The sequence below is a fragment of the Eurypyga helias genome, unplaced genomic scaffold (genome assembly GCF_000690775.1).
Source record: "Eurypyga helias isolate BGI_N326 unplaced genomic scaffold, ASM69077v1 scaffold9357, whole genome shotgun sequence".
Classification (NCBI taxonomy): Eukaryota; Metazoa; Chordata; class Aves; order Eurypygiformes; family Eurypygidae; genus Eurypyga; species Eurypyga helias.
Genome location: NW_010263651.1, coordinates 9,634 through 35,787, shown reverse-complemented (window position 1 = coordinate 35,787; position 26,154 = coordinate 9,634). Strand labels below are relative to the sequence as shown.

Here is a 26,154-nt window from a genome sequence, read left to right as displayed (position 1 = left end):
GTTTCTCTGTAGTACTCCTGAACAGGTAACACTATGCATGAGTGATACATTGTTTGGGCTGTGTCTGTAAAATCGTTTGGTTTCCCATTCCTCCGATTTTTTCTTACTTAGTTGGAGTAAGACATAGATACTGTTGTTGAGAGCTGGGAGAGAGGTATTTCACCAACATCTTTTCCAGCTGGACAACTTTGTCTTTGGTTTATCAGTAAATGAAAAACAAAAACTTCCTTTTCATCCCTGTAAGTTCTTGTAAATGAGAAGAGAGCATAGCTTCACTGTGTAGAAATTGTAACACCTAACATCTTTGTTAGTCGTTGTTCATACAAGTTTACTGGGTACATATTTTTCTTTCACCTAGTTTTCTCTTTTTGTTTTGTATTCTCCCAGTTTTGCATTCGGCTCTTTAATATCTGCAGTTGACCCTGTGGCTACTATTGCCATTTTCAATGCCCTCAATGTGGATCCTGTACTTAACATGTTGGTGTTTGGGGAAAGCATTCTCAATGATGCAGTCTCTATTGTCTTGACCAAGTAAGTTCATTTGAAGAGCAAGCACATTATTTTCTGTTAGTTATTCAGTTATACAGTAATTCTTCCATCTCCATTTGGAACAAGTAATGCATTTCTGGTGTAAAGCTGAATTTTGTATGATCCTTCTTTGTTAAAAGCAATCCATAACATAAACTGCATAGGCAGAAGACAGTAAACAGATGGATAATTACCACTACCTCATGTCATTGACCCCAGATAATTGATTGCTTTCTAAGTCCATATATTTACCAGCTCTCTTTCCACCTGAGGGTCCTGACAGCAGAAAACCAACGTGTGTCCTTTCTGGCTTGCGTAAAAATATTTACCTTGCCAAATACGCAGCTGTCTCTTCTCTATCATTGGCTTCAGTTGGAGGGGGGACACATCAACATCCATGCAATAGTTTTATATTTATGTTGGGGCTATCACAGGGAAGAATAACATCCAGTATCCTTACCCTTTGCCCATGATAATTCTTTGAGGCTGAAAGAGTGAAAAATATAGGTTTTTCTTTATGTTATTGCTGAAGTCAATAGATGTGACTATGAATGTATAGAAAGAGTAGATATACTACGAAGATAGTGAAGTTAGAGTAATTTTTTAATGAGCTAATTGCTTTTCATGCAGTCATGGTTCTTTTATGGATGACCATGAAGGCTAACAGCAGTCAAAAAGAACACTAGTTAGGATCCATGTCATCTTTGCATGGAATTCTATGAAATACATTCCTGGCATTTAAAGAGATTTCTCCCCTTTCCTCCAAAGAGCTTCTTTGTTTTTCTTCTGTGACCTTCTTATCTGTCATCCACACCTAAATATTTGATGAGAGGTCTTCCTGTTCATTTGTTCTTCTCAGCGGATCACATGATCCATCTTTTTTTTTTTTTTCTTCCCATGCCCTGAGTTTTTTACCACTGCAAAATGTGTTTTCTTTTCCTTTTCAGAGTTTGAAAATTGTTTCATAATACTGGGCATTCTCATAGCCTATTTATGCCATTCTGGGCATTCTTCAGAAGAGCAATACCGGATTCCAGATTTTTAGCAGAATTAAGTTTCCCTTTGGGGATTACACTAAGACTTGATCTAACATCTTTTGACATTCCTCTTGTTATATATATCACAGTAAAAGCCTTTTAAGAGTGCTGGAAACAAAGAAGTGGAAGTCGTCTTTGTTGTTGTTCTCAAAAGATGTCTGGTATTTTTAGATCCAGCCTTAGAATTTATAACCGTTTCTCTTTTTTTAATTACATCTAGCACAGCAGAAGGTTTGACAAGAGAAAATATGTCAGATGTAAGTGGATGGCAAACCTTTCTACAGGCACTGGGATACTTTCTTAAGATGTTCTTTGGCTCCGCAGCGCTTGGCACACTTACTGGTCTTATTTCTGCATTAATATCCTTTTTTACTTGTGGTGATACACATGTATAAATTGATGAACTTCAGTAATTTAATAGTATTTTTCTTTCCAATGTCCTCCAGCATTTCTCATGGGATATTTCTTGTTAGACATTATTTTATTAGCTGAGGATTTTCTCGTGCTCATTTTGTTTTTTTATTAGCATGGGTATGTACTGAGAAGTTGCATCAAATTTTAATGAACATAATTAAGGTCTGAAATGCTGTATAGTAGCATATGTTACATGCATTGGAGTGTTATAAAATATGGTGATTTTTTTGTAAATTCAAAATATATTAATTCAGTTTCAATACTGATCCATTTTTACAAGCATATGGCTCCTTTTTTTTTTACCTACATAAACCAGTTAATTAAAAAGAAAAAAAAAAAAGCTGCTTTTCATGAGGGGTTTTGAGCCAGACCAGCTCATTTGTCCTTATGTATCACATTCAGGCAGCTGAATCCAGATACTGTTCTGTTTGGATTTACATTGAGTTATATTTTGTCTCTTTCACTTCCGTGAATTGGTTGCTAAAAGAACCCAGAAGCTTCTCTGCCGAGATAAGGAAGGATGTTTGCTGTAAGTCAGACACCTTTGTTACTCTTCAGAGCTTGTTTAATATTAACACTGGCTTCACTGTAGGTAATCTTTTGTGCTGGGCTTGTACAACAGTTACTTACCTCATCTGGGACCTACTGCTAAGCACTTAGTTTGTAAATAACAAGAACAGAGTGTTTGAGTAAATATAGATGTATTTCCTCTCTTGGTTCATTAGCCTGATTCCATGACCTTTTAAATTATTTCATAAATCACAACGAAAGAGGGAGACAGATGTTCAACACTTCTTTCACTGATACCTAAATGATATTAAGACAGAGAGAAAAGCAGCTTATTTGCCTTGTTACAGTTACTTGTGCCTCGAAGTGTTGGCTTTACCCTAAGCATGAAAAATTTCAGTGCCGCAAAGGACATCTCTTTAGTTTCCAGCAGATAAATATAGTTGAATGTTGTTGCTGGTTTGTGACCCAGGAGGAATGTGAACTTCCATGTCATGGACATCTATTCCTCTGAATTTTAACAAAGAAGGTAGGTGGAGTATTTTAAGCATTAAGGAAAGGATGTGATTGAAGGAATATTCCTCATTGTTAATATTACTGCAAATCTGTCATACCCATTTTGAAGTAACTAGAAGTTTGGTGACTGAACAGAGGAGATTGGTTATATGCTTAGTTTGGCAAATAACGATGTCTGAGGCAAAACCTACTTGTACGTGGCAGCTGTGCTGCAGAACCATGCACGAGTTGTGAAGCAGAACTTGCAGCCACGTATATGACTCCAGATGTAACCTGAGTTTTAAATATCTTGAGTATTAAAAGGAAATTATTTTTGTTTAAACATAAGTGACTGTATTAGATATTCAACAGATACGTACCTTAAGCATAATATTTGTAATGTAATGGAATGGCACAGATTTAAATTTTTCTTTGAAATGTTTTTAATTTACTTTTTCCATAACGTTTTCATGTGCACGTGCTAAAGCACATTGATTTAAGGAAGACACCCTCCCTAGAGTTTGGGATGATGATTATCTTCGCATACCTTCCTTATGGACTTGCAGAAGGTATCTCGCTCTCAGGTGAGTATGAGAGTACGAGGCAAAGTATGTGCAAGTTGCTTTGATAAGTTTAGGGAGTAGCAATTATTTTTGTCTAAGAGGGCCCTGGGTTTTTACGTGTTTTCTCGTTTAACTTGTGCTCTGATTTTTAACTTTGAATTACTTGAAAGAAACACTTACTCTCTACTTCATTTAATAAAAGTATAGAAAAGATAATTGCAGTTTGCATCAGCATTAGTTAGCTGGTGTAAATACTAGTATTCTCCCCTGTAATCTCTGCCTAACACAGAATTAGGATTTCAGGTGCACGCTGTAGATTGCAGCCATATCAGCTAACTTAGATAATGTCTAGCCTAAAAAAAGTAGCCATAAAAGTATGTGAGTAGTAGTAGCAGGACTAGATTTATAGTGAACGAGCTGCAGGTATGAAGTCAGACTTTCTGAAAATGTATGCGTGAGCTAATGTGAATATTTTGGAGTGGATCTGTAGGAGTGTGTATCAGGATACCTTCACTAATGTCGGTGGAGTTGTATTTTTGTATATGTATGAAGATGTGGCCTGTAATCATTGTAGTTACACAATCAAGACGTAGAATACTATTGCAAACATTCCATTCTGCCCACTGGCATCCAGAACTGCTCTGAATGTGTGTATAGGCCAACACATATGTAGGGGAATGAAATTATATGAAACTTGAGCAAGCAATTCGGTATGTTAAAATATCTGTATTGCTGTAAAAACAAGATTTGCCTTGTGAGAAGCTTATTCTGGAGGGTCTCAACACATGGCCTTTTCTATTATTTATAATGATTATTAATATAAAATTATAATAAAATATTACAGAATTTCAGTGACATTACATTATATACCCAAAACAGCTGTCGGTATATGATGAAAAGGAATTTACAGTAAGATTCCTAGTTAGTTACTCTTGGGATGACAGACGTTCTCTGTTATTTTATGGGTAAAGACAACCTCTCTAATTTGCTCAGGTGCCTTCAAGAATGACTTCTCGAGAAATACAAACTTTGAATGACCTTAGTCGGGTCACCTCTGTGTTTCAAACAAAGGATTCTTTTGACTGTACTATTCTAATCCTTCCAGTTCATGTGGGCCACTCCTGGCCAAACAAATACTTCTAGTCTTGTAAACTTCCCTTGTTTTGGGCAAAGCTGGCATACTCCCATGTGTCATCCTGTCCTCTCGAGATCTGCGTTGCAGTTGATTTCTTCCGGGTTATATTGTCAGTTTTGGTCCTCACAAGGAGTACTGGAGTTGTCCTTCAGGCGGACCACTAAATTTTTCCACAACCCTAACCGTCATCTCACATGACACCCTTTGCAGGTGTAGATCTATGCAGCAGTCGTGGAAATGCTTAAAACTTCCTTTAAGATATCCAGCACCCTATAAACACTGAAGAACTGACAGCATCTCTGATACATCTTGAGCAGTTAGCGAAATAGGTTGAAATTCATGTTCTTCCTGTAAATAACCAAGAGCTGGGAACCCAGGTAGATGGAAAAAATCCCCAACACAAATCAAAGCTTTGTGAAATAGAGTGAAATCTGAGGCAGCTGCTCAGGCCTGTGACATCAGTTGCTGTGCCTCTGTCAGAGCTGTGCCTGTCATAAAGGCAGCTGAACTCTCTAATGGAGAATGTGGTGCCTGTTCCCACAGCTGATAGCTGATCTCTCTAGTGACATACAGCAGGTGGTTTAGTGACCCTTTCTGCTGGAGGCAAGGGACAGTCAGCACAGTAGCATTCCTCGCAGACTCCACGTATCAGGCTGTACCTTCCTCATGGTTGGACTTGATCTTAAAGGTCTTTTACAACCTAAATGATTTGTGATTCCTACAAAGGTAATTTTTGCCCTGAATTCTCAAGTCTCAATAGCTTTTCTGATTCTCAGATTATTAGAAAAGTGCGGGGTGCACCTGTGTGTGCTCTTGGTTCATAATTTGTTACGGTGTTAGATGTGGTGCATCATACCAGAGTGGACTCACACCCATGCCCTGCTGGTCTCATTCTGTTTCTGGGGGAGTGACTGGGCCTGGCTGATCAGCAGGTAGGAAAGAATGACACACTTTCTGGGAGAAGTGAATCATACAGTTCTCCAGCCCTGCTATTCTCAAATTGTTTTTATTCTTTTGATCGCACCTCTCTGCCTGTTAGGAGACTGAAAAGCAGGAAAACATTCAAGAATTGGCTTTTATTTCCCTCACGTTTATGGGAAAACGTGACATAACAGGGATTTATTCTAGCTTGAAGTGAACTATACTGGACCTCCTAGTATTTAATATGACTAGTGGAATGGGACCAGTATGAATAACAATGGTAATAGAAAGCCCACTTCTTGCTTCGTAAGCTTTTGTGTTAGCAAGGCTATAAACACAAATCCTTGCAGAGTGCAAGCTATTCTTCTGTTCACTGCCACGTTTTTATCTACAGGTATCATGGCAATCCTCTTCTCTGGCATCGTGATGTCTCACTACACACACCATAACTTGTCCCCGGTGACACAGATTTTAATGCAGCAGACACTGAGAACCGTTGCTTTCATGTGTGGTAGGTGCTACCCACTATTAATATCTAATATTAATAGTTTAAAATCTTATTTGCCTGAAATGGTGATTCTGCTAGGAGCAGCAGAGGCGTGAATTTTCTTCTAGCCATTTGTATGTCTGGTACATGTCTGTAAGAGCAGAATTCCTAAGAGTGGAGGCTGGAAGGCAGTCGAAAGTCACCTTTCCTGCCATACTGGACACAGCATGCAGTAAATCTCTCTCTCCCATCCCTCAGGCTCCTGCTAAGATTTGCCACAAGATTGATAACTGAATAGAGCCCTCTGACTCCTACATTCCTTGAGTCTATTTTTAGTTTTAGGAGATTTATTTTTAGCAGTATTTTTTTAATGGTTTTGGACATAAAAAGCCACTGCCAGAAACAGTAGCTTCACAAACTGGGGAAAGTTTTTGGAAGTAGTGGTACAAGCAGCTCAGAGTCCCACAGCCTTTCCATTTCCTTTTACAAGGCAAACTTTCGAAGAAATTACATACTTCCATATTAGAAATATATCCCTGTTTCTTAGGGAATGGCATGAATGTATTCCATATTGTTTGGAGGAATGATGCATTTGGAACATGGTCAGGGAGTGGCCTTACTGAAAACTAAACCACTCATTGCCTGAGCACTGGTAGCTCAGCAGGGTTTGGTCTTAACCTGTGGCAAAGGCTAAAAAACTCACATATTCATTCAACTCACTGTAAAGGAGTTATTTAAGATACTGAGCAGTTTCCTACACGTTTGCAGCAGGTTTGAACATGCAAATGCAAGTAGCCAGTACCCAGAGCATGACCAAACAATGTTTTCTGCTGCTGTAACTCTGGTGTTTCTACTGCCTGTCCAAAACCGTCCAGTTTTTAACTGCCTTTATGATAAGGAACCTACCTCGCCAGGACAGCAGTGAACTGACGCAACATCTTAGTTCTGCGATTCTCTGACGGCAGTGGGGTTGGTGCTGTGGAAATAAAATGTTTGGATTACTGTAGTTGTGCAGCGGTGGTACTATTTCAGATTTGCAAGCATCTATCTAGAGGTTGCTAGACTATGCAAGGGTGGTTAGATCATACGGTGCAGTATTTTTTTATAAGGAAGGTCATGAGCTGCTGCTGTTTATAAGAATTTAATGAATCAAATACTTTATAATAGTTTTCAACTTGCAATTTTTAGATTGTTCCTGGCATTTCAGTTTCATGTAGAATTTGATTCAAAGCTACAGAAGTTGTTAATCGCTGCCCCTGTAGCTTTTCTGCAGTTTGTCCTGTGTTCCTCAAGTAAAAAATTCCTCACGCTTTAGAATAAGGCTTTGTTAGCTGTGTTCATACTCATTAGTAATTTACAGCTGAAAAAAGCCTACACACACAGACTAAGTGCTGTCCCCCGACAGCGAGAGTGGAAGAATCTGGCCTTTGCATAATGGTATTTGTGCCTATTTTGTGCATTCAAAAATCAGGAAATACTATTTTATGTAGTGTATGTAGTAGCCTATAGAATTGTTTATTCTCTTTTTCAGAAACGTGTGTTTTTGCATTTCTTGGCCTGTCCATTTTTAGTTTTCCTCACAAGTTTGAAATGTCCTTTGTCATCTGGTGCATAGTAGGTATTTACTTTCTTCCATCCTTGTTTAGATGTGATTTTGGTATTGGGGAGGGGGAAAACACCTTACAGTTCAAGTATTTTAGAACAGTTGTTATCTTTTATAGGTTTCTATGAAAATAATTCTATATACTGCACAAAGTTAACTCTCACTGATAGCATGAAACTATTCTTCTTGTTCTCAGCACTTCGGTGTACAAATACATTAGTTGTCTGTAAGGAATTCCAGTTTACTGTTATTTTGAAGCCCTTCTGTATAAGATTATCAAAAACAAGGAAAAGAGCCTTGCTTGCTTGGATCCTATTAGATTTATTGGTATAAAAGAAATCTCAAAATATGTCGATTATTATGCATGCCACTTTATTCCAGAGGTTATTTTACTAGACAACAATCCTGAGTTTCTACGTATCTTTAGCTCCGTAGGAACGGTCTGTGTGTATGGGCAGCTCGTAGAAAGTGTAGTGCAAACGAGTATCAAACTCTGCTCCATTTCAGCTCTCCAGGACAACAGCTTTTGAGTCTCCCTCTCATCTATTGCTCTTTGTTTACATAAACCAATTTAGCTGTACATCACTCCGAGCTCACCTTCATCAGAGGTTTGAGTAAAAACATTCTCCAGTCTGTCTTCATTCTCTGACTCCATTCTTAATTCTTTCTGCTTTCATGCTGTATTTCAGTGTAGCTTTTTGTAGTGGCACTTTGCATTATGTCTCACCTGGGGGTTACCTACACCTGTTGCTATTATAATTGCTGAATACAGGCATGAAAAGTATGTTCTCTCTTGCAGAGGCAAAAGAGGGAAATGTGAATCCATTTCCAGTCACGCAGAGCAGTTCATACCAGTGCATTTTAGTCCATGGTTCAAGGGAAGAATTGTTATCTACAGTTTACAGATAGTGATATCAGCACGGGGAACTGCTCTCCCTGCATTACACCCAACTTCCTTATCTAATATATATCAAAGGTGTGACACTTCCTTCTATGTAGCATTGCCCTCACGGGCATAATGCAAATTGTGTAATTTTGGGGTGATTCATAAAGGAAAACAGCACAGCCCTTCAAGGATCCTGATGACTAATTCAAGGATATTTACCTTATCAAAGTCTGTTTGTGGTAGAGCGAAAAAGCAATGCCATTGGGAAAAGCTTGTCCTTTCGGAGTTAAACTTTTCACCGTATTTGTTAATTGTCTGCCATTACATCAATAGCACTTTTTTTATTTCCCCTCTCAAAATGTTGCTTCGATGTGTGGTATGTTTTATAACCATACCCAGGGAAGTGTTGAGGAACTGAATTACATGTTATTTGTTTGGCTTCTGGCCTTTTTCTCCAAGGAACTCATCCATGGGGAGACAGTAGAAATATCTTATTGCCTCTTAGCTGCTGTGCCAAGGGAATGATTAAAGGAGCTGAGCTGAGGAGAACTTTTACCCACAGTAATTCCTGGTCCCCTGGAATGCCTCTTGGGTTTCATTTATTTATTATCAGTAAAGCAGTGTCTGGACTCTGTCAGTGACAAGTCTGGTTTAGTTTCAGTTAGGCCAACAAAATGTTTAAAAAGTTAAATTCCACACTGACCTATGCTGAGAGGTTTCTTGATGTTAGTTTAGCAGCACACCGACTTGTAAGACCTGCGAGTGGAAAGAGCACGTTCACCTTACCCTGTACAAGCCAGATGGAACTGGGGCCTGAGCGAATGCAACACATCAAATGGTCTTTCGCTTTTATTTCTGTTTTTCAGGTCCTTGTTTTGTTTGGTAGAGCAGTGAACATCTTCCCGCTTTCCTACCTACTCAACTTTTTCCGTGATCATAAAATCACCCCCAAAATGATGTTTATCATGTGGTTTAGCGGTAAGTTAAAGCTCGAGGTACAGAGAACTGGAAAAAATATTTTATCACTGTTTGGGCTACTCTGGGAGGAACTGGTTTTCCATCTGGGGAGCAAAACTCAACATTTGCAGTGTTCTCAAACCCAAGTGCAACAGAGAGGCTCTCTTTCCCCTTTGTGCTAGAGGACTATAGTGGTGATTCCCACTAAAGCTTTTCTGCAAAGAATCTGCTTTTCTTTCTAGTTCCAGCAACTTCACAGTTTAAACAACAGTATCTGAAGAACTCAGATTCAATTTAGGATGCTAACCAAATGATAAAGGGACATGCTATAGGACTGTAAAAATCTTTTGAAGATGGAGCATTCCTGTTGATTTATCAGGGTGCTGAGGACCAATGTAGCTGCTGATTCACTCTTCATTGATTTACTCTTCTCTCTGATAAGGTTTACGTGGTGCAATTCCCTATGCCCTCAGCCTCCATTTGGGCTTGGAACCAATTGAGAAACGGCAGCTCATTGGGACAACAACGATTATAATAGTTCTGTTCACGATCTTACTGCTGGGAGGAGGAACCATGCCCCTCATCAGGCTGATTGACATTGAGGACTCCAAAGCACGCAAGAGGAACAAGAAGGACATTAATCTTAGCAAGACAGAGAAGATGGTTTGTTTGGGTTTTAAATTCAGAGGATCACTGAATACTTTCTTAACTTGCACATCTTCCAGGACTATTACATTATGTTTTACTAAAAAGTAAAATGAAAGCAATGGAAAAAGCCAAGGTGGTAGGAAAAAGTCAAGCAATGTAATTTTAAAATATCCCAAAGACGGAGCTTGGTTAGTGTTTATACAAAATAACTGTCTGGACAAAGGGAGAAGAAATAGTCTCTTAAGTCAGTCCAATTATAAGTTGATCCCTACAAATTAAAGTAACCTCTGCAAAAGCATAAAGCAGATGATAGAAGATTGAGTCATATACAGAGGGAAAGTAGCTAGTACAGAGTGAGTCATGAATTAATCATGACAGACAGATGGAAATTATTTTGAAAAAGTCAAAGCAAAGGCCATGAGAAGGTGGTAACAGCAGCACCCCTCTGACTGGGTTTATTTTACAGCAGTTTCCACCTAAGAAAGAGAACTGAAAAAAACTGACAGCCAGTCTGAAACCTCATGTGCAAAAGGCTGGAGTATATAAAGTATCACGGAGCATTTTGCCTGGTTTTCCCCAAAACGTCAAACAATACATGCACGGTATTGTTATGTAGGATCTGAAGAACAGCCACTCTTGGTGTGAGGTTTCAAAAAGCTTGCAGCCTTCAGAATTATCTTACTCTGTCCATGCAGGGAGGTGTGTGTAGGAAGAGCACAGAGATAGGGTGTGTTCTGATACAGGGCTTGTTTTCAGTGGGACAGTGGCATTAGTGCTACTTGCTGGATAAAATCACTGTCCAGCTCACACAGAAAACCTGCAGTTTAGGTATATGTTCTCAGCAGTAGTAACAATCCAAAATATGGAACATTTGAAGCCTTTTACCTTTCAGCATGATAAGGGAAGCTAAGGCTCTGGGAATCAAGAACTGGACAGATTTGTCCAGCCATAAACCCTGGTAGGTGGGGGTGATACTTTCCATTTTGTTTCAGCAGGGAAGTTGGTTGTGAGAGCACAGAGCAGGGAACTGAAGCAAGCTGGAGGGATGACTGCTGTATTTCTCAGGTTATTCCAATATTTGTTGTCTTCCTAGGGAAATACCATAGAATCCGAACATTTATCAGAGCTCACAGAGGAGGAGTATGAAGCCCAGTACATAAAACGCCAGGACCTGAAAGGGTTTATGTGGTTTGATGCCAAGTATTTGAATCCTTTCTTCACTAGAAGACTCACACAAGAGGTAAGTCTGTCCTGTTCTTGTGAAGAAAAGAAGCCAGGGTAGAGGTGGTTGTCATTTCACCCTGTACCACTCCAGGCTCACAGCGTAGCCGTGCAACTTGTGCGTTAGGAACAGTGGGCCATTGCATGTATTCCTCATGCCTGTATAGAGCAGCTCTAATGAAAAGCTGCATTGTGAAACTGCAGGTTGGATTAAACAAACACCTCTCAGGGCCACCGCAATTAAACTTTTAAAGGTGTATGGATTTATTGAACTCACCTTTAATCTTGCAGAGTCCATGAAGAGTATCAGGAGTTACCGGTTCCTACTGTTGCTAGAAAAAGCTGTTGCCACTCACGCAGAGCCTTTAAAGTGCTATCACAGAAGGTTAATGCCTTTTACTGTACTGTCCTGTAATTCTGGAGCTGTGATTTTTCTGCAGAGTGCAGTTTTAATCTTGGAAATATGCCCCAGCATTGCAACCTTCACTTTCAAGACTTCTTCATGGGGAGGCCAAGACTTGGAAACTGTAAATGCAAAATGACACCTGACTGAACAAGTAACTTAACTCTGAGTGGCTCCAAGAGGTGTAAATACTATGCTATTTTCACTCCACGCCTCAGAAGCCTGAGACTCCTTGGCTGTATAATTCACTGGTTTTCCAATTTACCATAGAATGAAGCATTTTTGATGCGGAGTTGATAATTTTCTGTAAAGTGTGCACATTCCATCTTCATAGCCTGCACAGACATACTATTTTTCCTCTTGGTTCGTACCTTTCTTTTCAAAAGAATGCTTTCAGCACTTCCCCACAAAATCTAAAGGCATTTTTTTCCAAAACCAGAAAGGAAGCAAGAAACCAGAATAAGCATGTGATTTGTCACTGGGAACCAAAAGTACAGGCTGCCATCCAGATAGCAGCCAAAGGCTAGAAAAAATAAGTATGTGAATCCCCCAAGCAGGCCGCAAGCTTCCCACTGTCCCTGGGAACGCGTAGAGAGGAGTGAGGTTCAAAGCCAGGCCATCCAGACAGCATGAGGATTGTTGAAACCCACAGAGCAGGACTAGAAAACACAGGTAAAAATAGCAGTTGTCAAAGATATCGTCCCTGGAAATAATTACTGATTGAACACCTGATAAATATTTTCTGGTAGGAAACAGAATTGCTTTGTATGCTGAGGGCAGAAGTAGATTGTTTCCGAAGGAACGCACTGAACTAATCTATTTTGCTGTAACACACAGGTAGTGGTGTAGCTAGGTAACAAGCTGTTGTGGTTTGCTTTTGCCTTAGGACTTGCATCACGGGCGCATACAGATGAAAACCCTCACAAACAAATGGTATGAAGAGGTACGACAAGGGCCCTCAGGATCTGAAGACGATGAGCAAGAGCTGCTATAGCAGACCAGAGCAGGAACGCAAGGACTTCAGAGCATGAGAAAGAGGACTTAGGTATCAAGAGGGACTGCACAAAAGCTGGAAAGCTAAGGATGACCTTTCTGATTTCAGGCATGTATTGTGCTACACGTTTAGGTAGAAAACCGCAGATCTACTGTGCTTGATATTAACCAGTCAGTTATGGAAACCCTTAAGTGTCAGACACTGGACTGAATGGAGAACCTTTCGTTCTGATTTTACAGCATAGCACATTTCATGCCACCTGCTGAAAAGCAGAAACACCTGCCATGAAATGACAGTGTTTACTGGGGGTGGGTCTCCTTCTTGTTAAGAAATCTGCTGTAGTACAGAGCCCTTGTAGGACTCTGCAAAACACAACGAACTGCACTTTACTTTTTTTATTTTTAATATACATATATATTCATTCACAGCACGGAGAGTCTTGACAGTTTATACTGTGAATTTTTTTCAGCACTAGTAAGGGAATCTGACTGGAATTTATGGGATTTGCACATTTTGAGTCTGGTACCTTGACAAAAAGCAGATGTTGCACATATAAGGAAGCACCTGAAAACCAGTGGGTTTATCAAGAAATTCTTGATTTCTAATTTAATGGGATTTTTATTTTTCATTATACTGAGGGATCTACTCCATAGTACTTATTACAGCATGGTGTGGGGAAGCGGGGGATTGTATGACACAGTGCAGAACTGCATTTGAAATTCTGTTTTAACGTGGTTTTTTTCTAAAGCCAGTTGCTGTTGGGTTTCTGTAATTGGCAGTTGCTCCTTGCTGGCACTTGGGCTTCAAATCTTAGAAAACAGCAGCTTTTGTTTTGCCTAATTCATGAAGTGTCCCCAACACTCCAGAATTCACTAGTGGAATTTTTAAGCTCTAGTTGAAGCAAAAGCAGCATTTATATATCATTTACATGCCGAGTTAAATGTGTATGTGAAAAAGAAGAGTGTACAAGGTCTAACCACGGTACAGAAGGTTAATACTGCCCGTTGCTGAAGCAGCCTCGGTTGGGAAGGGCCAAACAGCTTTCGTTAAGCTGTCCTGTTTGTTAATGATCTTTTTTTTTTTTCCCTTCCCTCTTCTGCTTACGCCGTTTCAAAATCAGCAGCGTCTCCTCACTTTTCCTGCGTGGCCACTTATTCCGTTAGCTCCAAACTGCACACACCTCAGCAGGCAGTGATTGTTGCACACTCGCCGTGGTTACGCCTGCAGCAGTTCGCTCTCGCTGCCAACCCAAATTCCTCGTTTGCATATTCACTGTTGAAATGTGAATTGTAGTTCTGCATGTTAACCTGACATGCGAGTGCACATGTTTGTTTCTGGAAGTGTGAGACTTCTATTTTTGGTCTGGTTTTGCTACTAAGGTTTTTAATCAACTGCTTACCTGCTAGGAGGAATAAAAGTTCAAGAATGTATTTAGAATTCTGAACCTGTGTTGTCTGAGCAGTTTTTCCAAAACAACACATCTTGATGCAGGAATCCCTTTTTCCTCTGCTACTCCCAGAGCCAAAACACGTACTGGTGGAAGTCTGAACAGGGCATGGACTCAGCTTCTGGTGTTGACCAGAAAGCAAGCGATGCTCACTTTATCCTTAGGAAAGAATCTGTGTAAAAATCAGACTTTTTCTTCACCCTTCTAGACAACAACAGACTTAATTACATTTCAGTTACCCATCCACCTTACTCAGTTTCTCAGCTTTAACATCTGAACTAGCTGGAAGGTCTCTGGGAGCTTCTCTTGTCACCAGGAGGTGTACACCGATCTAGGTGCTATTCCACTGGGCTTAGCGCTAGGCCTTAGTCATGCTGGAAGTATAAAACAGCCTCCAATTCCTGTTGTTACTCGTGAAATAGGTCACCTGTGAAACAAGTAGAGGTCTGTACCAGCAGATATCCCTGTGGTAGCTTCCGTGAAGGTAAAGCGGTCTTTCCCTGCCCTCTGCTGGCAACGACCCACATCAACGATTTGCTGGGAATCATTTAAATTAAACTGAAGTAATTAACTGATACAGCTAGAACTAATGAAATCACTTTGAAGCAATTAAATTGAAGAAAATTTGGATGGTTTAATTTAAAAGCAACTCTCGTAAAGTTTAAGAAAATACTACGTTTGTCAAAACTTGGAATTGAGACTACTTCTCAAAATATGCACTAACTTACTTATTCTGGAACCAACAAGTTTTTACCATTATTTCAGTGGCTGATTTCCACATTCATTTATCAATATGCTCACTTTTCAGTGACGGTCATTTCACAGTTTGGGTTTCCTCACTTAAAGCAACATTATCTGTCTCCTTACTGACTTGCCTTGCACGTACTTTAGGTTATTTCCTATTTTTTCAGGCCAATACTGAACTCTGATCCTCTTTCCACAAGTACTAGCAGCCCCATCCTAACTTGGTGTCATCTGAAAATTTGTGCAAGCGTAAGCCTAATTTTTTTTCCTGCTCTCTCCTATGTGGAGCCACCAGGAAGTACCACCAGGAAGTACGCTGCAGACGTCACTAGTTACAGAGGCCCCCAGGTTCTGCGGGGCTGCAAACCCAGCAGCTGTTTCTCTGGACGACGGAGGAGCCGTGCCAACAAGAGGCAGGGGGATCTGGAGCATGGGTTTTGGCAGCTCAGAGCCTCCCAGAAGTTATTTTTCCACCTCTTCCAGCGCATCCCATTCCCCAAACCAACAGGGCTTTCACCAGGTTCCATCCCATGGCTCAGGTGGGATGGAAAACCCATGGCAAACCCGTTCTGCCATGTTGTCACTGCCAGCTCACAGGCCTGATGAGTGCCTCAGTTTCCCCAGTGGTCAAGATCCTCTTTGCAAAGCCAAGAAGTGACCCTCTGAGCCACTTGATTCTTGGAGCTACAGACTGGCTAGCCCAACAGCAACCCCTGTGCTAGACAAGGAGGGAAGCAGGCAGGAGTATGCCCCTGCCCGCCCCGCTCCCCCTATCCCCCCTGGGGACAGCTGCACTGAGTCCACTCGTGCCATCGGGCCGACGCTCAGCAAGGGAGAGCTCCCAGGCCTCACCCGTAAGACACAGCAGAGCGCGGGATGCGGCCCCAGTGCATCCTTCCTGCAGACACACCCTCACTCCTGTCCCCCGCAGCGTGACGTGTCTGTGGGCACCAGGACAGCTGCGTGGCAGTCACCGAACAGGGATTGTCACCGTGGAGCCTGCCCTGCGCACAACCTGCGCTACCCACGAGCCCCACCGCTGCCCCGGCTGCCTGAGCGCCAGACCCCGGCCCAGCCTGCTCGTGACTCACCAGCAAACTCCTCCAGCTTTCCCCGCCTTGGTTTCTTCATGCTGAAGGTGTTATTTTTAACCACACCAAGAGACACTCATTTGTTTTAAACATTAAAGCACCTACAAGCTGTTTCTACAGCCTAATCTAAAAGCTGCCCCAGAAAGACCAAAAGCGATGGCCACTCTCTGCTGTTGGGGAGCTCAGCAGGCAGCTCTGGGCTCTGAGCGTCGCTGGTAAACACCCTCCGCCTTTCCCCAGCGACTGTGCGGTCTGTGGGTGAGGTCACCCGCTGCAGGGAGGAGGTTTCCACCCGCTGCAGGGCTGCGTCTGAAGGTCAGCGGCACAGACTCCGGCTGCCCAGCGGTCGAGAACAGGGCTACAGGGGGTGGCACAGCCGGAGCAGACACCAGAGGGAACGCGTGCCGTCGGCTTTGTGCAACCACCCACTTCGGAGGTACAGAGGCTCTGGGTGCGAGGGATCACCGGCCATTACTTGGAACAGCGGTGTGGGCCGAGGGCAGCTCAGATTCACGCCGATGGGATCTTGGCCAGCAATTCCCCCTTTAAACTTGGACAGGAGTTGGATGAGCTTGTGTGGGACCTGCTAGAGAGTGGAGCTGCTGGGGAGGCTGATCCTGCCTCCCAGTCCTGCTGGGGAGGCCGACGGCAGCACAGCAGCAGAGAGGGTTTTATACATTCAATTAACCACCACAGCCAGAAGTAATGAAATCACTCTGAAGCAATTAAGCTGGAGGAATGTTTAGGAGGGGGAAGAGGGGATGTATTTAAAAAGCAGCTGCACTAAACTTCCAAAGATGCCACTACACTTGTCACAGCTTGGCACTAAGACTTATTTTTCCCTCAAACTACACGTTAACCTCCATAGTCTGCGAGCACTGGAAGAAATTTCTACCCTTGTCTCAATGGCCAATTTTCATATGCATTCATAGCTTCGCTGACTTTCCTTGACAGTCACCTTATTCCCCATTTTTCCCTTTTTAGGACACATGGCTTCCCTCCCACCGTGAAGCACGCGGCTGTGCCCTCAGACCCCAGAGCAATTGCCTGGTTTGGGGGAACACAGCTCGCAGTGGGCCCTGGGGACATTTGGGGTGATGCACCCAGACTACAGGGCACGTCCGGTTGTTCTGGGTTGTTGTGTCCGTGGCAAACTGAAAGCCAAGCAGACCAGTAGACCACGTACATCCCTGTGGTCTCAGAGCAGCTCTGAGGGCAGCGCAGAAGGCACCAGTCCCCTCACTGGAGGTGAAGCTGTCTGACCACGATCCCTGTGAAACGTGGCCCAGAGACTGCTCCTGGGGCCTGGAGCCTTTGGGTGATGCCGGTTGGTGAATTAATACAGGGGCTCAAATCACACACCAGCCCTATTCCCGCTATCATGGAGTCAGCTGCAGGATGCTGCATGGCTCCAGGGTCTGGCCCCACACACAGCCCAGGCTGGTGGGACATGACACCGATTTGAGGAGCCCCGTGTCCCCAGGGGTGGTGGGAATGCTGTGTGGACACGCACTGGCTGCCTTAGATCACCCCTGAATTCTCTTTCAAGCCTAAACCCCTGCCAGGCCAGGGCTCTCCGGGGAGGGGCAGGAGTGCATTGCTCCCCTGCTTACCTTTCGGATAAGGCAGCCCAAGGAGAAGGTGTCCTGGGAATGCTGCTGCTCTGCAGTTTATTAGCAGAGTCACGGTGAGCAAACCACATACCCCAAAGCCCTGCAGCACTACCAGTGGGGAAACACGGACATCCCAGGGGTTACTGCCCTGTGCAATGGGGTCAGCACCAAAGCGATTTTATGACGCTGACGGATGTGAAGTCACAGGAGATTTGGGCAGAAACCAATCCCAGAATGGTTCAGTGACCTTTTGAAACTGCCTTATGGTTGTGAGCAGCCTCTACCGGCTTGCCTTTGGGAAGGAACCTGTCTCCTCGAGACAGGTTTCTTGCTGCAGGTTTTCTGGCTCAGGTTGGGCTTCTGGTAACTGCATATTGCTTAGATACGTACAGATCAATGGAGCACGCGTGTCTGCGTTCGCCTCAGCGCATTCAGCCTCAAGAGGGTGACGGAACACGATGGCTGTTTGAAAATGAAGCCATCCCTGGGAACAGGCAGAGTGCTCTCACTCAGCTGGCTCAGGGTGGGACACACAGGGACCGCAGCACACCTGCCCAGGCGCCAGACCCAAACCAAGGCAGCCCTGGCTTGTTCCCTGCTCCAGCACCAGGCTCCCCCCGAGCAGCAACACAGCACTGCAGCCCCCAATACACCGCCCCGGCTCAGAGCTGGGGACCAGGCTGCAACACCACCAGAAGCTAAAGAAATCAGTTCCCACACCCAGCAACCCCCATCCCCCTCAAACCCTGCCCAACCCCGGCAGCTAGCAGACCCTACCTCAGCCCCAAGGGCAAAGACACCATCCTCCTCGCTGCCCAGACTCAGCCGCCCGGGATCTGCCCTTGGGGTGGGAAACTTGTCCGCAGGCAATTGGTGGCAGCTGATGGCACCATTCCCAGCTGGGGACACTGATCAAATTGGGTTACAGCAGCCCCAGGTCCTGCCAGGGAGGGCCCCTGGGCCCCGCTGCTTGGCCTGGGCACAGTGCATGGACTTAATTACATTGATTGGGATTTTGCTAAGTGGCTGCAGGGCTGCTGCCTGCACCCCCGGCAGCGGGAGGGCATCTGTGGATCAAAACGTGCTCAGTATTACGTGCTCTCGGTGTTACGCATTCTCACACCAAACTGAAGATGAAGACGCTGATCTGGGGTTTTCCTGGAGGAACAAGGGACCTGGGAGATTTGCAGGATTTTTTTTTTTCTTATTTCCTTTATGTGATTTCTAGAATACAGTATTTTTTAGCTAACGGGGATTTTTTGGCTATCAGGGAACACAGCAGCGGTGGGGGCGGGTGGTAAGCAAAGCAAGGGCCTGACACTGCATCAATGGCTGGACCACCAACCGGAGCTCGCCACAGCCCAGCTGGGGTCACAACCTTGGCCCCCTCACCTCTCCCCAGGGTGGCCATGCCCCAAGACCCCACAGGAGGTGGCAGCAGCCCTTTGTGTCCTTGTCCTGCGGTGGGAAATCAGCCCCTGGCCACCCTTCTGGCAGCTCCTCTCCCCTTAGGGCAGCGAGGGGCGGCAGGTACAGCCGGGGCCAGCGGAGAGCTCAAGGGAACAGCCCAGCCCGTGGGCCCTGGGTGCCCCATCACCTCTGGCTGCTCCCTTGCTGCCTCGTCCTGGCTGGAGGAAGGAGAGGTTTGCTCACACCGAGCTGTCCCTGCAGTCGCTCACCCACAGCACCAACCCTGCCCACGCTCCCCTGCCCGGGCCAGCCACAGCAGCCATAATTCCATTTATCCCGGAGCGCTGCCGCTACGACACAACTGAACCAGCTCAAACGCCAGTTTTGCATGAGAGAATTTACTTTAAAAACGTACAGTTTCTGGAACGTGATGAACAGTCAGCAGAGACACCCGGTGCACGTGATTCCCGCGGGTGCCGGGGTGGCTGGGATCGGGCACAGGGAGCAGTGCCCCAAGCTGTGGGGTGGGAAGGGGCCGAGCCGCCGTGCTCGGGGCCAGGCAGTGACTGACCTTCCCAGAAACCTGCACCCACGTCGGAAACTTTGTCCTCTCTTTTCACTGGCTGCCCTGATTTTGCTTTGTTAGCAGCGTTTTGCAAGTAATGCACATTTTTGGGTTGGGTGGGGGGTTTTTTGCATAGCAGGGATGGGAAGCAAAGGCAGGAGTGTCGCTCCCTGCGTGGCCTTTCAGTTATTACTTGGCTCTTGTATATAAACCCTGCCCTGCCCCGACCATCTGCATTGCAGGCATCACGCATGGGCAAAACCATCCCTGGAGGACGCACCCCAGAGGTATCGGTGACCCTCTCCTGTCAGGGGGAAACTGCTCGGTGAAGTGGCTAAGTGGAAATGACCAAGGGACGAAAGCAAGTGCCACGACTGCCATGCTGTCGTGCACAAATCAGAGCTGTGCAGCTCTGTAACGATGGCAGACCCAGAAAGCAGGGGCAGGACCGCCTGCACCCCAGCGCCCTTCGCTGGGTGCCTCTGCACGCACGCAGCAGCCGCCTTCCCCACCGCAGAGCTCGCGCGGGCCCCAGTGCCACCTACGCTGGAATTGGGCCACAACGCTGAGGCTGAAAAGCCCAGCTCCTCTTCTTCATATCCGGGTTGCTAAAATGACCCGCGGTGGGTATCTTATCTGCTGCTGCTCCCCCGGGGAACACCCCCCTGTATTCCTGCCCGGCCCTGCAGCTCGTGGGTCTTTCTGGAGTGCTCCGCGTCCTCGGAAGGGAAGAGGCTGCTGTGTCTGCGCTAAGAAAAGGCAGCGATACATCCCGGTTGTGGGAGCGACTGCTAAAAATAGCACCATCTGTATCTGGAGCGCAGAGGGAGGCAGGAGAGCTCAGGGTCAGCCCGCAGGCAGGGCTTGGGCGGGGCGGGCGCTCGCGGCGGTTTTTTTTAAAACAGTTCACTGTTCCCCTCTAGCATGGCCGTGATGTAACGCTGTAGCTCTGGCGATGGGCCGTGGTGTGGGTTTGTTCAGCAGCCAGTGACAACGTAAAGGCTCCCACGAATAACTGGCCGGCGGGTTGCCGGAGGGCAGCAGTTTCCCACCTCTGCTACTGACTCTTCTCATCTCCTTGGATGCATCTTAATTTTGGGGAGCATAACCAACCTCTCTCAGCACCCTGCCCGTGTTGTTCACCCCCAGCAAAGCCAAACCAGCTCCCGCCATGCCCGCAAGTGGGCACACAAGTGGCTCCGTGTGAGGGGTGAGATGGGGATTCCCCAAGCTCAGCTCCGGAAGAGCTTCACGGCGGGGCTGCCAGCACGCTGCTGGGGGGAGACGTCTGCAAGCCTGCCCTGCCTCTGACTGAACACATCGCAGTCTGCCACAGCAGATAATCTGGGGACCCTTCTGCTGATGGCTTTGCATCGGGCCCTTTACAACTTCCCGGTCCTTTTTGCCCCAAATTCTTCCCGTGGGTGCACTGATCTCCAAATGCCAACTACAAGCCCACGGGATGCTACTGCCCAGGCACTGCAGGCAGTGTGAGATGTCTCCAGGATGGTGCTTGGCCACAGATTCGCCATTCCCTGCCTGGAGAGCACAACCTGGGGCTGCTATTGCTCACACTGGGATTATTTTAACTCCAAATCTTTAAAGACAAGCTCCCATTTCGATCTATGGGGTGGTGGTGGGTTTGCGTTCAAATCGAGGGAGCGGGGTGATCCAGCCTGTGCAGAGAGTAATCTCTCGAGAGGTATATAATGATGCTTCCTAATCCCACGTGAGGTAGCTGAGCGGCACGGTCCCGCTCCCTGACAGGAAAGGACATGGTCAGCTGGGGCTGGAGGAGCTGGGGCTGGAGGCAGGATGCCTCTCGGAGCCTCCTGGCCCCCAATCCTCCCGGCCAGGCACAGTTTTTTAAGACAACCAAGTTCCTACTTGGTCGTCAGAGCACCAGGATGGAAAAACAAAGGCCAAGGGCCCAGAAAGCAAGCCGCAGGAGAAACTGCACCCTGGACTTGCATCCTGGGCAGATTTCAGGCACTGGGGGGATCTGCTTTTGGGGTTTTTTTTTTGCAAGTGCAAAGACTAGGCTCGGAGTTGCCAGAGCCAAACCAGCCGAGGAGGCAAGGCTGGTCCTAATTTTTCATGTGACTTCATCTGCAGAGCTTGCTGGGGACCCATTGGATGCGCAGGTGAGAGAAACGTGTTTGTCTTCCAGCGTGCTGGTAGGACGCAGCCGGGCTCAGAGAAGGTCTTTCATGAGATCCGATGGCAGGGCTTCCCCCACCACATTCGCCGTGCCCAGGCCCGACCTTTTCCGTGTGACAAGCACCATCACCTGCACTGTCCTCTTCAGCCCTGGCTGGCAAGCAGCTCCGTCAGCCAGGATAGCCAGGGGAGCGTGCCGGGGCGAGCTGCCGGGTGCCTGGGGGAATTTGTAGCACTTGGGGTAGTTACTGAAACACTCGAAAGTGTCGTTGCAGTTTCTGCAAGTCCCAGGGCGGTCACCGAAGCCCGAGGATGGGAAGGGCTGGAGCACAGCACTCGGGCAGCCACAGCAGAGGAGCATGCGGATGGCCTGGAGGAGCACCACGTCCTTGGAGAGGAACTTCTGGAAGTTGGGCTTGAAGAGCAGGTACACCAAAGGGTTGTAGAGCGTCGAGGACTTGGCAAAGACGGCTGACAGCACGAAGGCCAACGCTGGCACCTGGCTGGCGTCGCCGAGGACTGCCCACAGGGCAACGATGGCGTAAGGGGTCCAGGCAGCCAGAAATCCCAGGCACACGGCAACGCTCAGCTGGAAGAGAAGGAGACGGAGGTGGCTGTGCCATAAGCCTCCTGCACACATGCGGGATGCTGATCCCTCCCAAAACTCAGCCATGTACAACAGGACCCTGAGCAGTCGGTCACATCTCCAGGGAAAGGTGCTCAGCCTCCATCACGCTGGAGCACTGGGGTGTCAGGTCAGGGCAGCAACCCAGCATGTCCCAGCGTGGGCACATAAACCTGAACTTGCTCCAGGTGACTGCCGCCCGTCCCACCCAGGAAACTTGGGAACTGCCTCAGCCCGCTGCGGCTGATGGGTACGAAGCACCCGGTGACCCAACAGGGACCTGGCCAGCATCAGACCCCAGCAGCCTCGCAGCAGCACTCAAAACCCCTCCAGCAACCTGTGTGCAGCGTGCAGACTGACTGAGGAGCTCTGGAAATGGGCCATGCTCAGACCCCCCTCCTCTGAGCAGATACAAACATTTCTTGCCAGGCCAGGCTTGCAAGCTGTTTTCTTTCACGTTTGGGTTTTTTTTATAGGGTACCCACGTCTTTTTTTTTTGGGCACTGCTTGGTAAATTATGGTATTAGCTTGTAGTCTGGGGAACAATGACTCATGCAAGCTCCTTTTATGATCTTTTCCAATGTAATTTAAAATGAAATCTCCTTCACCTGATGGCTTTAAATGAAGACAAACGTGTTATTACCCTCCCTGATCCAAACACCTGGAGAATCCATCGGGAGCGGCAGACAACCTGGCAGAAAGGGTCGTGCCGTGCTGGCCTGCCCGCGGGGCGGTGGGCCGGGGGGTACCCCAAGCTCTCCCCTACCTTCACGACCAGGCCGTGCACACTGTGGGCTCTGCGCTGGGGGGACGTGTGCTGCCTGACGGCTCTCCGGGACACCCGCACCGTCCGGAGGATCAGCGAGTAGGAGACGAGGATGAGGAGGCAGGGGAGAAGGTAGCAGAAGATGAAGAGGGCGAGGATGTAGACCGTGGCCTCCCTGCTCGCGGCTTTCCATGTGATGCAGCAGGCAGTCCCGTAGGGCTCGGGGCCGTAGCTGCCCCACTCGGCCAGGGGGGCCGTGGCAAACATCAGGGCATACGCCCAGACGCACAGCAGCAGCACTCCGGCGTGGCTGGGGGAGAACTTGTTGCCTGCGGCAGAGGGATCAGGGTGAGAATGGCTTCCATGGGTTGGGGGAAGGAGAAGCAGAGAGATGGGCTGTGGCCTCCGGCGCTGGGGATGAGACCAGGGCCGCCCGGGCAGGGCAGGAGCTGCTGGGCACGGCTGAGCACCGCAGCCACGGAGCAGTCACAGCCATGCCAGCGCTCCCCCCAGCATCCTCCTGTCCCCTTGGGCAGGTGGACGGACCAAGGACCCACCAGAGCTTAAGGGTTTGCCGCAAGCCACGCAGCAAGCGGCAGGATCCACGGTGCAGCCTCTGCCAGCTTCGGGAACTGCCGGGAGGTCGTGTGTCTGCAGGTGGAATGGCCGGGGGGTGGAATCCAAGCCAGGGTCCCACGGGGGTACGGCTGCACCCATGGCCCCACGGGCAGCTGGGAGGGAGGGCGGCTGCCTAGCTGCACCAGCCTGAGGATGGGGCAGGGAGAGCTGAGTCCAGGACTGCTCACAACCACCCCAGACACCATCCTCTGCAGTATCTCTTCCTCTCTGGCAGACTAGAGTTTTTTTGCGGGTTGTTTCTTTTTTGTCCCATCCCCCATCAAATCTGAAACTTCCTGATCTTCTAAGAGCTCAGTATCAAGTGATACCTTCAGCCATACAGAGGAGTAATGTTTTTCTTTGAAACTAAGCAATTAAAAGCACACTGAGATTAGCCATTTCCTCACAGAAAATGAGCTGGGCTGACGGGGAGATAAACTCAAGGTGCCAGGCTGCCAAGCGCCGGCTCATCCAGAGAGCAGAACCTGCGCCGGGAAAAGCCACCGGTACCTGGGCTGCCTTTCAACAGCCAGCTTTTATCTTTATCTTTCCTTCCACCTTCTCCGTGATCTCCGGAGCTGCCGTGCTGGCCCGTCACCAGGGTGACTCTGCGCCAGCACTGTCAGCTGCCGGGGACAAAGCATGTTGGCAGCTGGCAGCAGCCGCAGGCTTGGGGCAGACGGGCAGGAGCCACGGGAAAGGGGCTGAGGATGCACCCGGGGGTGCTGGTCTGCAAATCAAACTAATATCTTTGATTTCTTATTTTCTTTCTATTTTCGGTCTTTAATCCGAAGCCTGTTCTGAAGACACATGCTAGATGGAGGATCAGGGGCTGAGCTGAGGAAATTAGGAAGCAACTCCAAGCAGAAGGAGCTGTAAATGTGCAGAGGACATCCCTGGGTCCCCTTGCTTCCTCGGGAGCTCTCTGCAGCGCGTCCTCTACGCAGAGCTGGTGCCCAAGCTTAGAGCTGCAAACATTCACATTAGCTCAGTGGAGGAAGTCCAGGTGAAAACAGGGATACAGAAGTGAGCTACAACACTGCAAGCCCAGCCCTCCTGTATTAATTAGTTCCATGGATCAAATACATTCGGCCCATGACTCTCCCACCAGGGAAATGGGAAAGCGGCTCTTCCCTGCGCTGCCAGAGCTCGTGGCTGCCCAGACGCAGAGTCTACTCTGGCCTAAGCTCGAGCCCGTGTATGGATGTTCAAAACCCAGTGACCTGCTGTGATACAGCAGCTGGGACTTTTCTGCGGAGAGAGGACAACCCCCTTGCTACTTTTCTGGATGATGCTCCTGAGCCGTGGTGTGAAGCAGGCTCTGGAGGCAGGGACGGCTTACAGGTCATGGGCATAGGGTGCTGGGGGTCAACAGCAAGTGGATGGGGGTGAATACACAAGTGATAAAAGCCTTCAGAGTCTGCTGCACCCATGTACTGACTGGAAATAGGTTGCCCTGGGGCAAAGCTTTCCCAGAAGAGGTGGATCTGGCCCATAAGAAAAGGGAGAAAAAGGGTTATGTTAACAGAGAGGGCTGTAAGTGCAGATGAGATAATGCATCCCAGCACCTACCATATGCTGGGTAACAGACCTTCAGGCAGCAAACCGTGCTGAGCACCGTCAGGCTGGTGAGGCTGCACAGCCCGAACAAGACCCCGCAGAAGGCGTAGAGGGTGCACACTGTCTGGTTGAAGAGCCACCTGCAAGGGAGAGCCTGCAGGTTAACCCAGCCCTTCCCCTCTGCCCAGGGCGGCTGGCGGACAGCCCCTGCCACACGGGAATTTTCTGTGTGGTCCCTGCTCCGGAGGAAGGCCGGGTGCTTCCCAGCCTGCTCTCCTGGCAGCAGTGGGTGGTGGGACCTCAGCCACTGGGCCCACACCAGAAGCAAAGCTGACCGTGCGTGGGGTGGCTGCAATGGGCTGCATGGATACCGATGCCTGATTGCCCAAGAAAGCATGGGCATGGTCTCATCCCTGATTTGTTCCCTGAGCATCCCAGTGACAGGCACAGGAGGAGCCACGGGTGTGGGAGCTGCCCTGATCCACACGGGTGGACACCCCTGCGGTGCCTGCGCTGTGTGGGTGCCAGCTCAGAAACCCACCACCACACCCCTTGTACAGCAAGTGTATGGTGAGGTGGAGGGAGCAGCGAGCCACTCTGCTGTGGGATGGATCTGCGAGGTTGCAGTGCCCCAGAGCCACCAGACCCACTCCTCGGGTCCACCCAGGCCCCTGTCAGGGATCTCCCCATTTCAAGACAAATTTGCAAACTGCACCTGGGGCCATTGGCCAGCGCAGAGCCGCTTCCACAAGGTAC

General features: G+C 47.4%; 2 protein-coding genes across 2 annotated transcripts in view; one reads left to right on the top strand and one right to left on the bottom strand.

Annotated features, from left to right (window-relative positions):
- Positions 1 to 12,799, top strand: part of SLC9A8 (solute carrier family 9, subfamily A (NHE8, cation proton antiporter 8), member 8) — a gene marked incomplete at its 5' end in the record, with an annotated part of 28,751 nt that extends 15,952 nt beyond the window's left edge. Inside the window, 9 exons of the mRNA XM_010156119.1 lie at positions 388 to 531; positions 1,786 to 1,924; positions 3,460 to 3,565; positions 5,995 to 6,111; positions 7,619 to 7,701; positions 9,443 to 9,554; positions 9,976 to 10,196; positions 11,275 to 11,421; positions 12,692 to 12,799. Of these exons, the coding sequence (XP_010154421.1) occupies positions 388 to 531; positions 1,786 to 1,924; positions 3,460 to 3,565; positions 5,995 to 6,111; positions 7,619 to 7,701; positions 9,443 to 9,554; positions 9,976 to 10,196; positions 11,275 to 11,421; positions 12,692 to 12,799 (1,177 nt within the window). The remainder of the gene's footprint in view (positions 1 to 387; positions 532 to 1,785; positions 1,925 to 3,459; positions 3,566 to 5,994; positions 6,112 to 7,618; positions 7,702 to 9,442; positions 9,555 to 9,975; positions 10,197 to 11,274; positions 11,422 to 12,691) is intronic.
- A 9,064-nt stretch (positions 12,800 to 21,863) lies between these two features.
- The window catches only part of LOC104512929 (opsin-5-like), a 6,131-nt gene continuing 1,840 nt past the window's right edge, over positions 21,864 to 26,154 (bottom strand). Inside the window, exons 3-5 of the mRNA XM_010156118.1 lie at positions 25,411 to 25,705; positions 23,221 to 23,549; positions 21,864 to 22,418 (exon numbers count right to left, since the gene is read on the bottom strand). Coding sequence (XP_010154420.1) covers positions 21,864 to 22,418; positions 23,221 to 23,549; positions 25,411 to 25,705 — 1,179 coding nt within the window. The remainder of the gene's footprint in view (positions 22,419 to 23,220; positions 23,550 to 25,410; positions 25,706 to 26,154) is intronic.